The following is a 16240-nucleotide window of genomic DNA, read 5'->3' on the forward strand; positions in this document are numbered from 1 at the left end:
TTACGGCATGCACAGAGGCATTAAGACAATCATTTTTCCTGTGCTCCATAAGTGAATGGAACGGGAGAAACCCTAAAAACCGGTACAATGGGATATACCCTCTGCCGTGGACCTCAGGGTGGTTTGCAGAGTATAGTTGTAGGTGTAAATTGTCATTGATGTAGTTCTGTCAGAGCCTGTCCATCCTTCTCTTTATGATTTAATTATATTTTTTGTCCTCTGTATTTCCCTTGTAATTGCCACGTTCCTGCCAAATTTCTGCAATCAGGAAGTGAATTTATTCTTCCATTCCCAGCTATTCATTTCTTTTTGCTCTTATTAAACTAATCAAAGCTTTGTGAGAAACACCAGGATTTCTTAAAACAGTCACATGAAATTTCCAGGCTCTGTTCTTACTTAAAAGTATATGGCCAAGTTGTCTCCTATGGTACCCTAACATCATTTGTTTTTATTTTCAAATACTGACATTCTTCTTACTGCATTCATGTCATCTGCTTGTTTTTCTTTTTCAATTTTTCCACATTAGAATATATCAGATGTAGTTAAGAGTTTCAGTTAAATGATAACAAACCTTTGTCATGATATTGTAGAGACCAAATTGCATTCTCTGTAAACTGCGTATATATTATAAAATTGCTTAATTGCAACAGGCGCTGCATGATATGTCAACAGAAAGAGTCTAGGCCTAGGAAAGGGCCTTCCTTTATTTACTGCACAACACCAAACTGCTACACTGTACATTGCCCAGACTGCTGGAATGATGTGGGAAATGTTTGTTTTGCTTGTTACTATCTAAGTGGCTCTGCTTCCAGTTCAAACAGTGATGATGATACTCATGTTCATGGAAATGCTGAAATGGACTCTGATGACTGAAGAATATAGTTGAAGGTAAAGACCATTACAGATCATACCAATTTTATCTCCTTGTATAGCTAAATTTATTACAGCCACTGAAGTATTAATGGCAATATTCTTCTTATTACTATTACTGCTTTAGCTAAACATCTGATTACATATGTATAATTGAATGCTGTGTAATATTATAGTGATGCAATGTTGATATACAGCCAGACAGAACAGATATGATCATTCTAAGCTGCCACACATGATTCACAGGGGCATTGGTATGTTCTTAATGAGATTACTCAAGGGCTCTGCTGGTCAGTGATATTCATTTCATGCACATTTGCATTTTTTTAAGTTCTCCTTCTGATTCTTACTTATTTTCACCTCAAATCAATTTCTAGAATGTGAAGTAGTGTATCACACATATGAGCCTCACAACAGTCCACCTTGTCTCCCGTCATGATGTGCTTTTGTGACAATGTACACAACATGATCAAAGGTATTGGACAACCCCAAAAATATACATTTTTCATATTGGGTGCATTGTGCTGCCTCCTACTGCCAGGTATGCCATATCAGCGACTTCAGTAGTCATTAGACATCGTGAGAGAGCAGAACGGAGCTCTCTGCGGATCTCAGGGACTTCGAATGCAGTCAGGTGATTGGGTGTTTCTTGTGTCATATGTCTCTCTGCTAGATTTCTACACTCCTAAACATTCCTAGGTCCACTGTTTCCAATATGATAGTAAAGTGGAAATATGAAGGGACACGTACAGCACAAAAACATACAGGCTGACCTTGTTTGTTGACTGACAGTGACTGCCGACAGTTGAAGAGGGCCTTAATATGTAATAGGCAGACATTAATCCAGAGCATCACACCAAAATTTCAAACCACATCAAGATCCACTGCAAGTACTATGACAGTTAGGTGGAAGGTGAAAACTTGGATTTCATGGTCATGTGACTGCTCATACGCCACACATCATGCCGGTAAATGCCAAACGACACCTTCCTTGGTGTAAGGAGCGTAAACATTGGAATATTGAACAGTGGAAAAATGTTGTGTGGAGTGACTTATCACGGTACACAACGTGGCAATCTGATGGCAGGGTGTGGGTGTGGCGAATGTCTGGTGAACATCATCTGCCAGTGTATGTAGTACCAACAGTAAAATTCGGAGGCAATGATGTTATGGTGTGATCATGTTTTTCATGGAGGGGGCTTGCACCCCTTGTTGTTTTGCATGGCACTGTAACAACACAAGCCTGCACTGATATTTGAAGCACCTTGTTGCTTGCTACTGTCGAAGAGCTATTCTGGGATGGCGATTGCATCTTTCAACATGATCAAGCACCTGTTCATAATACACAACAATAATATCCTTATAATGCACTGGCCTGCACAGAGTCCTGACCTGAATCCTTTGGGATGTTTTGGAATGCCGACTTCATGCCAGGCCTCACCAACTGACATCGATGCCTCTCCTCAGTGCAACACTCCATGAAGAGGGTGCTGCCATCTACATCTACATCTACATGACTACTCTGCAATTCACATTTAAGTGCTTGGCAGAGGGTTCATCGAACCACAATCATACTATCTCTCTACTATTCCACTCCCGAAGAGCGAGCGGGAAAAACGAACACCTAAACCTTTCTGTTCGAGCTCTGATTTCTCTTATTTTATTTTGATGATCATTCCTACCTATGTAGGTTGGGCTCAACAAAATATTTTCGCATTTGGAAGAGAAAGTTGGTGACTGAAATTTCGTAAAAAGCTCTCGCCGCGACGAAAAGCGTCTATGCTGTAATGACTTCCATCCCAACTCATGTATCATATCTGCCACACTCTCTCCTCTATAACGCGATAATACAAAACGAGCTGCCCTTCTTTGCACCCTCTCGATGTCCTCCGTCAATCCCACCTGGTAAGGATCCCACACTGCGCAGCAATATTCTAACAGAGGACGAACGAGTGTAGTGTAAGCTGTCTCTTTAGTGGACTTGTTGCATCTTCTAAGTGTCCTGCCAATGAAACGCAACCTTTGGCTCGCCTTCCCGACAATATTATCTATGTGGTCCTTCCAACTGAAGTTGTTCGTAATTTTAACACCCAGGTACTTAGTTGAATTGACAGCCTTGAGAATTGTACTATTTATCGAGTAATCGAATTCCAACGGAGTTCTTTTGGAACCTTCCAGCACCTGAATGAATGTATGCCTGTGAGAGTGGATGCTGTCATCAAGGCTAAGGGTGGACTAACACCATATTGAATTCCAGCATTAAGGATGGAGGGTCATTTTGATGACATAGCATATGATCTAGAGGACAGATAAAAGAAGTGAAATAAATTAGAAAGAAATGTATGGAGGTCTAAAACATATGTTCTTAATGGTCTGTCCATTACCTCTTTCATGCAGTCCATGTGTTCCCTATAGGATTCAGATTCAGAGACACTACTGATGAGTGCCTAGAATGCTAAGGAGTGTTTCTGCTAGAAAGAGCAAGTAAGCAGTACTTAGCATCTCACTTAGGCAGTGAAATGCAACAATTTAATTCCAGTACAATGAACGTAGAGATTTTAAATCACACTCTGGACAAGTATGTGCGTAGGAAGTCGATTAAGAATGGAAAAGACCCACCGTAGTTTATGAACAAAATTCAGAAAACACTAAGGAAGCAAAGGCATTATACTCTCAGTTCAAAAGAGGCTGTGCAAGTGATGACAGGCAAATGTTAGTAGAGATTCATAAAACTGTGAAGAGATCTGCATGTGATGCATGCAACTACTTCCACCATTGTAGCTTAGCATAAGATCTGCCGAAGAACCCGAGGAACTTCTTGTTGTAACCTTACCCTCCCTCACATCATTTGTTTATTGTCACTCACTTCTTAATAACTACCTCATTTAAGAGAGGAGTAAGATGTACAAATAACTTTTTTACTTATCTTCTTTTTTTGTTGTTAGGTTCAGTTCATCATGTCTAGGGGTTGATTCTTGAGGCTGAAATTTTTGATATTATAGGTTGCAAATGATATGATAACTACTGATGGATTGCCTGTTTTTATCTTTATTTTTATTTTGTCACATTTTTCTATATCACACCATCTTTACAATCTCCACTTATAAATCAAAAATTACATTGTTATTGCCAAAATTAAAAACATGTCCTATCACATCAGAGGAATGCTCACTACTACCTCATTCTGCAGTACTCACAATATTCCAAAGTGTTTGCAAACTTTCTTGGCAAAAGAAGAATATTCACCAAGTTTTAACATTATTTTATAAATGAATCCAGAAATACATTTAATACATGTTGTCAGACTGCACAATTAATAATATGAATTTAACTGTGCCACATATTTTGTAATTTCAAATATTTCTAAAAAAAAATTATTTTAACGGTACTTATAGAGTTAATAGATATAGAGTGTAACAACAAAAATAAATTAAATTCTTTTTATACATTTTAGCCTGAAATATAATACATCATATACAAAATCAAATGAAATTCTTTTAGCTAAACAGCTGAGATAATATTAACCTGTTTGAAAGGAGAAAGTGTTTTTGGTACTGATAACTTCTGTTGAACAAAGGTAATGTTAGAGGAGCGTGTCCATTTACATGGTCCAATGTAAAGTCACTAAAAAGGTCTAAGGCTTTCATCCAGTCACTCATTGACCAGAGTGGTGTGACAGTTGGAGATAACAAAATGAAAACTGAAGTTTTACACTCCATGTTTCAGAAATTGTTCACACAGGAGAATTGCACAAACATACCGTTGTTTTACGTTTGCACAGAGTTTCGTATGGGTGACACAATAATAAGCATCCCTGGTGTAGAGAAACAACTGAAACAGCTGAAAATGAGCCAGAGCTGGATGGAATTCCAGTTTGGTTTCACAAACTGTACTCTATGGCAATGGCCCCTCACTTAGTTTGTGTTTGTCATGAATCTCTCACCCAGCACGAAGTCCCAAGTGGATGGGAAAAAGTGTAGGTGACTCCTATATATGATAAGGGTAAATGAACTGACCCACAAAATTATAGACCAATATGCCTAACATTCGTTTGCTGCAGAATTACAGGACTTATCTGAATTCCAGTATAATAAATTTTCTCAAGATTGAAAAGCTTATGTCCAAGGATCAGCACAGTTTTTGAAAGCATCACTCAGCTTGCCCTTTTCTCACATGACATACTGCAAATTCTACATGAAGGGCAACAGGTAGATTCCATATTCCTAGATTTCCGAAAAGCATTTGACATGGTACCCACTGCAGACTTTAAATGAAGGAATGAGCATATGGAATGTATCCCAGATATGTGAATGGCTTGAAGACTTCTTAAGTAACAGAACCCAGTATGTTTTCCTAGTTGGAGAGTGTTCATCAGAGCAGAGGGTGTCATCAGGATTGCCCCAGGGAAATATGATAGGACTGCTATTATTTTCTGTATACATAAATGATTTGCTGGACAGAATGGGCAGCAATCTGTGGTTGTATGCTGATGATACAATGGCGTAAGGAAAGGTGTCAAAGGTGACTGACTGTAAGATGATACAAGATGACTCAGATAAAATTTCTTGTTAGTGACATAATGGCAGCTGGCTCTAAATGGATAAAATATGATTTTATATGGATGAGTAGGATAAACAAACCTGTAAAGTTTGGATATAGCATTATTAGTGAGCTGCTTGACACAGTCATGTTGTTTAAATGACTGGGCATATCATTTCAGGGCAATACAAAATGGAATGAGCATATGAGGATTGTGGTAGTGAAGGCGAATGGTCAACTTTGGTTTACTGGGAGAATTTTAGGAAAGTGTGATTCATTTGTAAAGGAGACTACACAGGAGAAGCTAGTGCAACCTATTCTGGAGTAGTGCTTTAGTTTTTGGGACTGACAACCACTTGAATTAAAGGAAGTCATGAAAGCAATTCAGAGGGGGTCATTAGATTTGTTACCAGTAGGTACGAATAACACACAAGTGTTATCATGAATCTCTCACCCAGCACGAAGTCCCAAGTGGATGGGAAAAAGTATAGGTGACTCCTGTATATGATAAGGGTAAATGAACTGACCCACAAAATTATAGACCAATATGCATAACATTCGTTTGCTGCAGAATTCCAGGTCTTATTCTGAATTCCAGTGAACTCAAATCCCTGGGGGTATTTTGAGAAACACTATTAAAAAAGTTTAGAGAAATGGCTTTGGAAGCTGACTGCAGAATGATTCTACTGCCACTACTATACATTTTTCTTAAGGACCACAGAAAGATAAGATACGAGAAATTAGGTTTTGTATAGAGACACATAGACAACAGTTTTTCCTTCAATCCATCTGTGAGTAGAACAGGAAAGGAAATGACCAGTAGTGGTACGGAGTACTAACCACCATGAACCATACAGTGGCTTGTGGAGTGTGTATGTAGATGTAGATGTAGCAGATGTGGAAGATATCATCACTTGTGAGGAATACATTCACCAGACCAAGTCTATGCAGATGGACATTATCAGCCTTCAAGAGGAAATGTGCACAAATTGCACTTCTCAAGAGGTGCAGCAACACATCTCCATGCTTCTGGACATCGTTATTTCTTTGGACAACAACAAAGATGTGAAGCTCTATATGCCATTTCAACATAGTGCCTCCACACTCTAGGATTGCATTACAAACAAGCTGGCAGTTTGTTCCTTTGATAGTATAAGCTGTCACTTTCCCTTCAGAAAAATATACAATGAGAATCATTTTAATTGAAACAGGGTTCATCTATGATGAGCACAATCTTCCTCTCATTTACAATCCAATCTCTGGGTCATTTGTAAAATAATAAACTAGCTTCCATATCTGGGACTCTCATTGCCAGACTTTATTGCATACAGACCATCTTTTCTGATCTCCCAGTCCATAGTTTTTGCAAGAATTTGTTCCATAACTATTGCCTTGCATTCATTGTACAATTTTATCATGTAGCTAAGACTAAATGTCTGTCATGTTGTGCAGGAGGTACTATTGATCAACCTTGTGCTGCAGAGGCACCCAAGTATTCGGCTCATGACCTGTTCCCTGTTCCCGCACCACCACGGCAAGCTGTCTGAGCATGAAGAGAGGGAAACTGCACACACTACATTTAAATGGCAATGTAGTTGCACTCCATAAAACTTGGTTTTCAGTTTCACATTTTTCAAGAATGTCAATTATGAACAAAATATATTTTCATTATTATTTAATTATTTTTGTGAGATTGGAGACATAAAATTATTTTTATATGGTACACAAACTGTCAACATATGGATGGATATTATTGCTCTCAAGTTGCCTCATAATTGTGATTTATTTAATTTCATAATTTAAAAAATTTTTCACATACAAATGTTGATAAAAATATTGTAGCACTTTTGTAACATCTGCCTTGATAACTGAGTGGTCAGTGTGACATAATGCCATGCAAAGAGCCCCGGATTCAATTCCCAGCTGGGTCGGAGATTTACTCTGCTCAGAGACTGAGTGTTGTGTTGTCTTCATCATCATCATCTCATTCCCATTGACGCACAAGTCACTGAAGTGGCATAAACTGAAAAGATTTGCACCAGGCGACCGGTCTATCCGACAGGAGGCCCTAGCCACATGACATTTCATTTCACTTTTATAACTTCATTATGAAGACGTGAGAGCTCTATATGAGCAAAGCAATGTGGATGTCCTGGACAATTTTAATGTAACAGAATTTGTATTTAAAACAGGAATTACATTTCAGATCAATTAGTTACATATGCCACATGCAAAAAGGCATTTTCAAATGAAATGGAAGGGCTCTCGGATGTCCAGCCAGATGCGATCGTTGAAGCCCCATGATATTTCAGTGAATAACCTTCACACGATCATTAGGTGTTTCTGATGGAATAGTCTGTCTGCTCATTGTCGGTGTTATTTATGTCCATCAGTCGGGCTTCGATTCCCTGCGCCGACGGTCTGATTGTGGCTGCCAACAATCTGATTGCATGTGCCGATGCTCCAATTGCGGCCACCAACAATCCTTTTTGGGCGCCGACCCAGGTCCGCCCATCCCTGGCATGGTGCCATGTGGTGGAAGATGCTATATCCCGCAGAGTGTCCCCGGCAGCTGTTGTTCGCTTGAGGCGTGACTCCTTGATGGAGCTAAGTAAGGGTTTTCATGCCTGGCTCAGCTGAAAACCTGTGTCTCAGTTTATGAGATTGTCCATTACATGAGTTTCAATGGCCTCCTTGAAGATGCTGTCCCAGAAGAAGCTGGTAGGGACCATAATCTTGGTCTCTTCATATTTTGCATTGTGTCCAGTTTCCAAGCAGTGTTCTGTCAGTGCCGATTTGTTGGGCTGGCTTAGGCACATGCGGCATTGGCGTTCTTTGCAGTGGTCCAACTGTTCGGATTGTTTGACCGATGTAGGATTTGCTGCAGCCACATGGAATATTATATACGCCAACTTTCTTGAGGCCAAATCCTGTCACCTGATGATGGGGGGAAGATTATTCACCAAACTATTGTAGGACTTCAAAGATCGCATCCAGCTGGACACCCGAGAGCTTTGGAAACAACACATAAGCTGGGAAAGCCTCTGATCATTAAATTGTAATTCTTTCAAGGCCACAGTCAATTTTTCAGACCTTGTATTTTCTTTAATGCTAGTGAGCTTAAGGAAATGAATGCCATTTTTGTTAGAATTTGTCCCTTCCACAATGCAACATTCTATGTAAATACATCCCCAACAAATCAGAAGTTAATTATTTTCTACTTTACTGTGCCTTACTGTGGGCAGTATGCAGTCATGTCTATCGTGTCATGCATTCACACAGTGCAGTCACCATACTTAAGACGTGGTCACCACCTTCTTGAGCACCATGTGTTAACACTCCAGTGGTAGCAGGGCAGCATACTTCAAAGTACTCACAGTGGGAATGCCACAAGAAATGCAGCAGTCATACCACTGGAGTCAACAGAGCCAATCAGGATGCAGCCCATGTGGTTAAGTCGCATCCTAGTGGCCGGGGAGCGGAGTCATCTGGTGGGCCTCGTGGAGTATGGAGCAGGTCGCCTCTCAGTTGTGGCATTGTTACTGTGATAATGTTTATGAGATATGAACTGTAGCTACGAACCTGGACACGAATCATTATGTTGAGTTATGTTTCACCTTGTTTTCAGAAGCAATCTTCTAAGTTGTAATCAATTCTGACTTTCCATTTGGTAATTTGTACTTGGGACACAATGAAGTTCACTTAAAATGTGAGGTCTGAAATCCATTCCAGATGTTCTATTTTTTGTTCCAGCACTCACTTTTCAATCATAAATTCAACAATGGATGGTTTAAAAAATGATTCCAAGTATGCCCCTTTGCAACTGACAGTGGAATAATGCGTGTAACTTCAGAAATTTGCTATTCATACCACCATTTTCTTCATGTGATCCATGCCTGCATATTTAGCACAAAGTGCTTCCTGACATACAAGACAATGAATCCTGTCTACCTTTGTAATTTTTCTGCTCTTTCATTGTCACCCAAATCTTTAAATTCTTTCTCTGTAGTATTGTAATGTCATTTCATAGCAAATTTGCAGTACCTCTCAATTATGCGATTACACAATAATATTGGGAATTCTCTCCCTCTCTTCTGTCATTCCCATTGAGTTTTAAAGGCTTGTTACAATAGATTGATAAACTGCCTCTTTACACAAACAGTTGAGCTGAAGAGATTTGTACCACACTGCAATTCTAAATGAAATGTCGCGCTGTACTGAGTACTGCCAAGAAGGACTGAACAAAACTGAGACAAGCCCAGCCTCAATCTGCATGCAGCCCACACACTTGGTTTATGAACCAGCTGGCACACCATGTCCAGCCCCATTGTACTGGCTTATGATGAACAGTTCCTGTTTTTCATAACTATCATCAAAGTCTTGAAATGGCAGTTTATAGTACTCTTAATGTTGTTGAGTGTGCATTGTGTCTGACCCACTTGAAGTACATAAATATTCTACATTGAAAAACAAATTTGCTGTGTAAACTTCACTAAAAGATCACAGTTTGCTCAAATCAAAGTACAACCATGAAACTGGTATAAAGATTTCCTGCAGAAGGAAGAGAGATCTGTTGAAGTATCTAAAAAATAACAACACCATCCCCACCGCATCTGAAGAAAGATAAATCAAGCAATATGACAAAATCATTTTTAAAAAAAAGTCATAGCACTGGCAAAGTAAACAGAAAATGACAACTATGCGGTAACATCTTCAAACAAAACCAAGGCAGTGTGGAACATTATAAGGAACAAAACAAATCAAGAGCCACATATACATGAAAACACTAGCCTGATCCACAACAACACAAGAGTTACTAATCCACAAGAAATTGCAAATATCTTCAACAATTCCTATGAAAATATTGTTAAAAACCTGTTACAAAGCTTCAACAAACCCACAACCAACAGACAAAATAAAATAACAACTCCTGTAGAATCTACACTCCTGGAAATTGAAATAAGAACACCGTGAATTCATTGTCCCAGGAAGGGGAAACTTTATTGACACATTCCTGGGGTCAGATTCATCACATGATCACACTGACAGAACCACAAGCACATAGACACAGGCAACAGAGCATGCACAATGTCGGCACTAGTACAGTGTATATCCACCTTTCGCAGCAATGCAGGCTGCTATTCTCCCATGGAGACGATCGTAGAGATGCTGGATGTAGTCCTGTGGAACGGCTTGCCATGCCATTTCCACCTGGCGCCTCAGTTGGACCAGTGTTCGTGCTGGACGTGCAGACCGCATGAGACGACGCTTCATCCAGTCCCAAACATGCTCAATGGGGGACAGATCCGGAGATCTTGCTGGCCAGGGTAGTTGACTTACACCTTCTAGAGCACGTTGGGTGGCACGGGATACATGCGGACGTGCATTGTCCTGTTGGAACAGCAAGTTCCCTTGCCGGTCTAGGAATGGTAGAACGATGGGTTCGATGACGGTTTGGATGTACCGTGCACTATTCAGTGTCCCCTCGACGATCACCAGAGGTGTACGGCCAGTGTAGGAGATCGCTCCCCATACCATGATGCCGGGTGTTAGCCCTGTGTGCCTTGGTCGTATGCAGTCCTGATTGTGGCGCTCACCTGCACGGCGCCAAACACGCATACGACCATCATTGGCAGCAAGGCAGAAGCGACTCTCATCGCTGAAGACGACACGTCTCCATTCGTCCCTCCATTCACGCCTGTCGCGACACCACTGGAGGCGGGCTGCACAATGTTGGGGCGTGAGCGGAAGACGGCGTAACGGTGTGCGGGACTGTAGCCCAGCTTCATGGAGACGGTTGCGAATGGTCCTCGCCGATACCCCAGGAGCAACAGTGTCCCTAATTTTCTGGGAAGTATCGGTGCGGTCCCCTACGGCACTGCGTAGGATCCTACGGTCTTGGCGTGCATCCGTGCTTCGCTGCGGTCCGGTCCCAGGTCGACGGGCACGTGCACCTTCCGCCGACCACTGGCGACAACATCGATGTACTGTGGAGACCTCATGCCCCACGTGCTGAGCAATTCGGTGGTACATCCACCCGGCCTCCCGCATGCCCCCTATATGCCCTCGCTCAAAGTCCGTCAACTGCACATACGGTTCACGTCCACGCTGTCGCGGCATGCTACCAGTGTTAAAGACTGCGATGGAGCTCCATATGCCATGGCAAACTGGCTGACACTGACGGCGGCGGTGCACAAATGCTGCGCAGCTAGCGCCACTCGACGGCCAACACCGCGGTTCCTGGTGTGTCCGCTGTGCCGTGCGTGTGATCATTGCTTGTACAGCCCTCTCGCAGTGTCCGGAGCAACTATGGTGGGTCTGACACACCGGTGTCAATGTGTTCTTTTTTCCATTTCCAGGAGTGTATTTTCTTCTGGGAAACTACTCCTGAAGAAATTTTACTAAGTGAAAAGTACCTTAAGAATAAATTCTCATCTGGAATCGATGGCATCCCAGATTTTATCATCAAAAACTGCATAAACAAAATAGCTCTCCCACTCTCAAATTTGTACAACTCATCGTTCATGGCAGATACATTTCCAAAATGCATGAAAGTCGCTAAAGTCATTCCAGTCTTTAAGAAAGGTGAAAACCTCAACACAGAAAATTACAGACCCATATCGCTGTTACCTGTGTTTGGTAAACTGGAGAGACTTGTTCACCGATGACTCATAAATTTTCTTGATAAGAACCAGATACTATCTGATTCCCAGCACGGTTTCAGAAAAAAACAAATCCACAACAACTGCCATATATGAGTATTTACTCTCCACACTAGATGCTCTGGACAAAAAACAAAAAGCAGTTGGGATCTTCCTAGATCTGTCCAAGGCATTAGATGTCATAGACCACAAGATTCTTCTCAACAATCTGGAGTCATATGGCATCAGAGGCACCCCACTAAACTGGTTCAGCTCATACCTGACAAAAAGGAACAAAAAGTGTCAATAAAACATAACAACCAAGGACATATCGAAACATACTACTCTGTCTATTACAAGGTGTGCCCCAAGGCTCAATACTTGGACCAATGCTCTTCCTTGTGACCTACCGTCAAACATCAATGCCAGCACCAGTACACTCTTCGCAGATGATACCAGTATCCTCATAACAAGCAAAAATGAACATGAACTCCAAGAGGCCATAAATGGTGATTGCTTTGAGAAAAACAAGCTCATAGTTAACACATAGAAAACCACATACCTAAACTTCCACCTAAGATCTAATACAGAAACAAGATTTCTAGGCCTATGGATTCAGGATAATCCGAAATGGCGAACACACATCAATAAAACCAATATTAAACTAAACCAAGTGTGCTATGCCCTACGAATCCTTGCATACTGCACAAGCCCAGAAACTGTTCACACAGCCTACTATGCACAATTCCACAGTGTAATGCAGTATGGTATCATATTCTGGGGAGACTCTACACATAGCCCAAACATTCTCCTCGCCCTATAGAGAACTATAAGAATAATGAACAAGGAAAAGCCAACTGATAGCTGCAGATCTCTCTTCCAAAAGTTGCTCATCCTACCCCTTGGCAGCCTGTACATACTAGAACTATGCAAATTTGTAAAAAGTAATATTACAAAATTTAATAAAAATGTAAATGTCCAAGATTATGGTACTAGACAGAAAATGGAACTCCATGTTAAAGAAATGCGCACCTCTGCCTTTAAAAACTCTCCCTTCAACAAAGCCATTAAAATATACAATCTGCCATCAGAATTAAAAAACAGTAAGTCCCTGACTGTATTTAATAAAAAAAATTGAAATAATTCGTACTTTATCGTTGTTTCTACAGTTCAAGTGAATTTCTGCTCCACATGGGTGGAAAGAAACATGAAACAAATTGTAGAAAAGAATTTTGTAAAGAGTAAAACACTGATGCAAGTTTGTGCATCTATATCATCTGCTACTAAGCAAATAAGTGCAGAAACAAAATCCAACCAGGTACTGTTGTGTATATGTGTTAGAGGAATATAGCACTAAAATACAAATGCGTAACTGAGTATGTAATTTGTGTGTCCATAAATTTGTGTGCCCATAACTTCTCAGAAAATATGTATTTAAGCTCATGTTTGTGTAAACTTTTGGCATATTACTTCATGCCAGCAAATTATCACAATGTCCAACATCAAATGTATGTTTGTGCATCACCATGTGCATGTCATGTACAGTATTGATTCAGAGGACAATAAATAAATAAATAAAATATATTTAGCAAGAGCAGGCATTGCTTAAAAGTGATTGCTGAAATGAAGTTTTTTTGGAATGTATTGAGTGTGACATTTGGCTGTCCTGAGAAACTTACTGATGAATATTTATTATTATTTATTTATTTGTCCTCTAAATCAAAATTGTACAAGACATTTACATGGTGATGCACAAACATACATTTGATATTGGACAATACACGGTACGGTATGATGATAAGAAGTGATGTGATAAAAATTTACAGAACATGATTTTACATGCTTACTATTTGCACATACAATTTGTATGGTTGCAGATGATATAAAGACATAGGTTTTTTGCACATGTTTTACATTAGTGTCTATTTCTTTTACAAAATCATTCTTGCAGCTGACTTCACATTTCTTTCCATACATATGATCCAAAAATTCAAATTCATTGTGAGAGGAATGACGAAGCAAGAAGGTTTCCAAATTATATTTAACCAAATCAGAGATGTACTGCTTTTTTTCTGATGGCATATTGTTTTAAAGTTGAATGTCGTGGATATATAAATATGAGAGAGATACAATGTGACCCAAAAGTTCATTAACCTTTAACAATTCTATACTTCATGGAATAATGTTGGTAGAGAGGTAAAAATTGACACACATGCTTGAATTTTTATAGAAACCAAAAAAAGGGAACACAATGACCAACACATAGTGCTTCATACAAAACAGAAGCATTAATTAGCATAAAATTCATTTTTAGCAAAGACAATGTTCGTTGTAACAGTTTCTCAGCATATCAGCCTTCATTCTTCAACAATACCTGTAGTTGATGGACAATGTTGTGAACGGCACGTTACAGCATATCAGTAGGTGCAACGAGAAACTACCATCAGATATTGTGTTTTAGCATTGCTAATGAAGTTGGATGATCCTGGTAGGCTTGCAACTTCAGGTAAACCCCCTAACCAGTTATCATGCAGACTGAGGTGTGGGGACCTGGGAGGCCAAGCATGACAGAAGTGGCAGCTCAGCACATTATCTTCACCAAATGATGTGCACAGGCGATTGTCCACATGTGTAGCAATATGGGGTGGAGTGCCATCCTGCATAAAAGACATAGCATGTGCTTATTAGCCAGGCTAGGAATGATGTGACTCTATAACATATCAGCGTACCTTGCCCCTGACATGCTGATAATTTGAAAAGCAGTATCCTACATTTCTGTGAAAAAGAAGGTCCAATCATGATGAATGTGGTATATCCATGCTATGCCATGACTTTCTCATCATGTAGTGATGTTCCCTTGACAGTTCTAGGATTTTTCGTAGCCCAAATTCTGCAGTTATTGTTGTGAATTAGTGCATTTTCAAATGTTATTTGGCAAATGTTATTTGGCACTGTGTGTGTGTGAGTAAATGTACCACTTTTTGTTATGATGTCAGTTCTTGTTACTGGAAAAGTTTTCAATGTCATTTACATTGATTGCTAATCTTATTCTCTTTCTAATTGCTCTTTTCTTAGCCATTACTTAACATTTTCACTATTTTTTCCATTTTTTTAAAAAAATTGGTTATTAGTAATAATGGCAAATGATCAGTCATCAGATGGAGCAAGTGCAACAGTTGTAGATGGACAGTCTAGCCTCAATTGTGAAGAACATGTTTTTTTATCTGTGTGAATCCTATAAAATACAACGCTGATGAGTAATCCATTGATTTATTCACACAATGAGCTCTGTAAGGAACCACCTTGAAGATGGAACAAGTCAAATATACCTTATCACAGAATTGGAGATATGATAAATGGTTATGTAGATAATTTCAACAATTAACCATCATAAATAATTCATGCTTTGCATTATTTATCACACTTTCCACACTCCTGGCACAATTAAAAATACTGTGAATTAGCCTTTTTTCATAATCATCAGAAAAGCAACTAATTTTATGAAAGCTGCTTCTCTTCCTTTGTTACTATTTACCTGCTGTTGATTACAGGTGTGAAAGAATGTCTGAACATAAGCATAATGGCAGGTATTTTTAAATGTGAAGATGGCTGAAGTGAGTTTTCAACTTACAGAAGTGTTGATTCCATTTTAATTTGTTGATTGTCTGGACATCAAGCAGTTTTATGCATGAAGTTTCATCTAGAGGTCAACAATAACTATTTTTCATATACTTCCTTTTTAAGTTCAAGACTGTGAAAAGGTGTAGTTATTTTCCTGTGTTAGGCTGTTTGTTATTTGAAACAAATACTATTTCAATGGCATGTAGCTAATTTCATCCTCTAGGCATTTAGCTAATTTCATCCTTTAGGGCATCATCACGTAACATAACACAGAATTCTTCATATGCTACAATCTGTGATCATGGCATGATCCGTACAGCAATGTGGAAAGATCAAAATAAAAACAGCCTCACACAGAAATAACTTCCTTCAAGAATTTTAGGCAGTTCTAGACCAAGGAAAACAATTGTGAAATATGTGTTTATTATAAATAAAGAGTTCAACTGTTTATTATTTCCTACACTATTTTTGTATTGTTAAGTTTTCAGCCTTTTACAAGTACACATGTATGATCAGTGAAGATGTAAGGTTTTGAATACAACTTTAATGGCTGATTAAACACTAAAGCA

At 39.5% G+C, this 16240-nt stretch overlaps 1 protein-coding gene across 1 annotated transcript in view; it reads left to right on the forward strand.

Annotated features, from left to right (window-relative positions):
* LOC126361248 (protein sneaky) overlaps positions 1 to 873 on the forward strand; it is a 260828-nt gene extending 259955 nt beyond the window's left edge. Inside the window, exon 13 of the mRNA XM_050007779.1 lies at positions 651 to 873. Coding sequence (XP_049863736.1) covers positions 651 to 873 — 223 coding nt within the window. The remainder of the gene's footprint in view (positions 1 to 650) is intronic.
* Positions 874 to 16240: the final 15367 nt, after the last annotated feature.

Source organism: Schistocerca gregaria, chromosome 1 (genome assembly GCF_023897955.1).
Source record: "Schistocerca gregaria isolate iqSchGreg1 chromosome 1, iqSchGreg1.2, whole genome shotgun sequence".
Classification (NCBI taxonomy): Eukaryota; Metazoa; Arthropoda; class Insecta; order Orthoptera; family Acrididae; genus Schistocerca; species Schistocerca gregaria.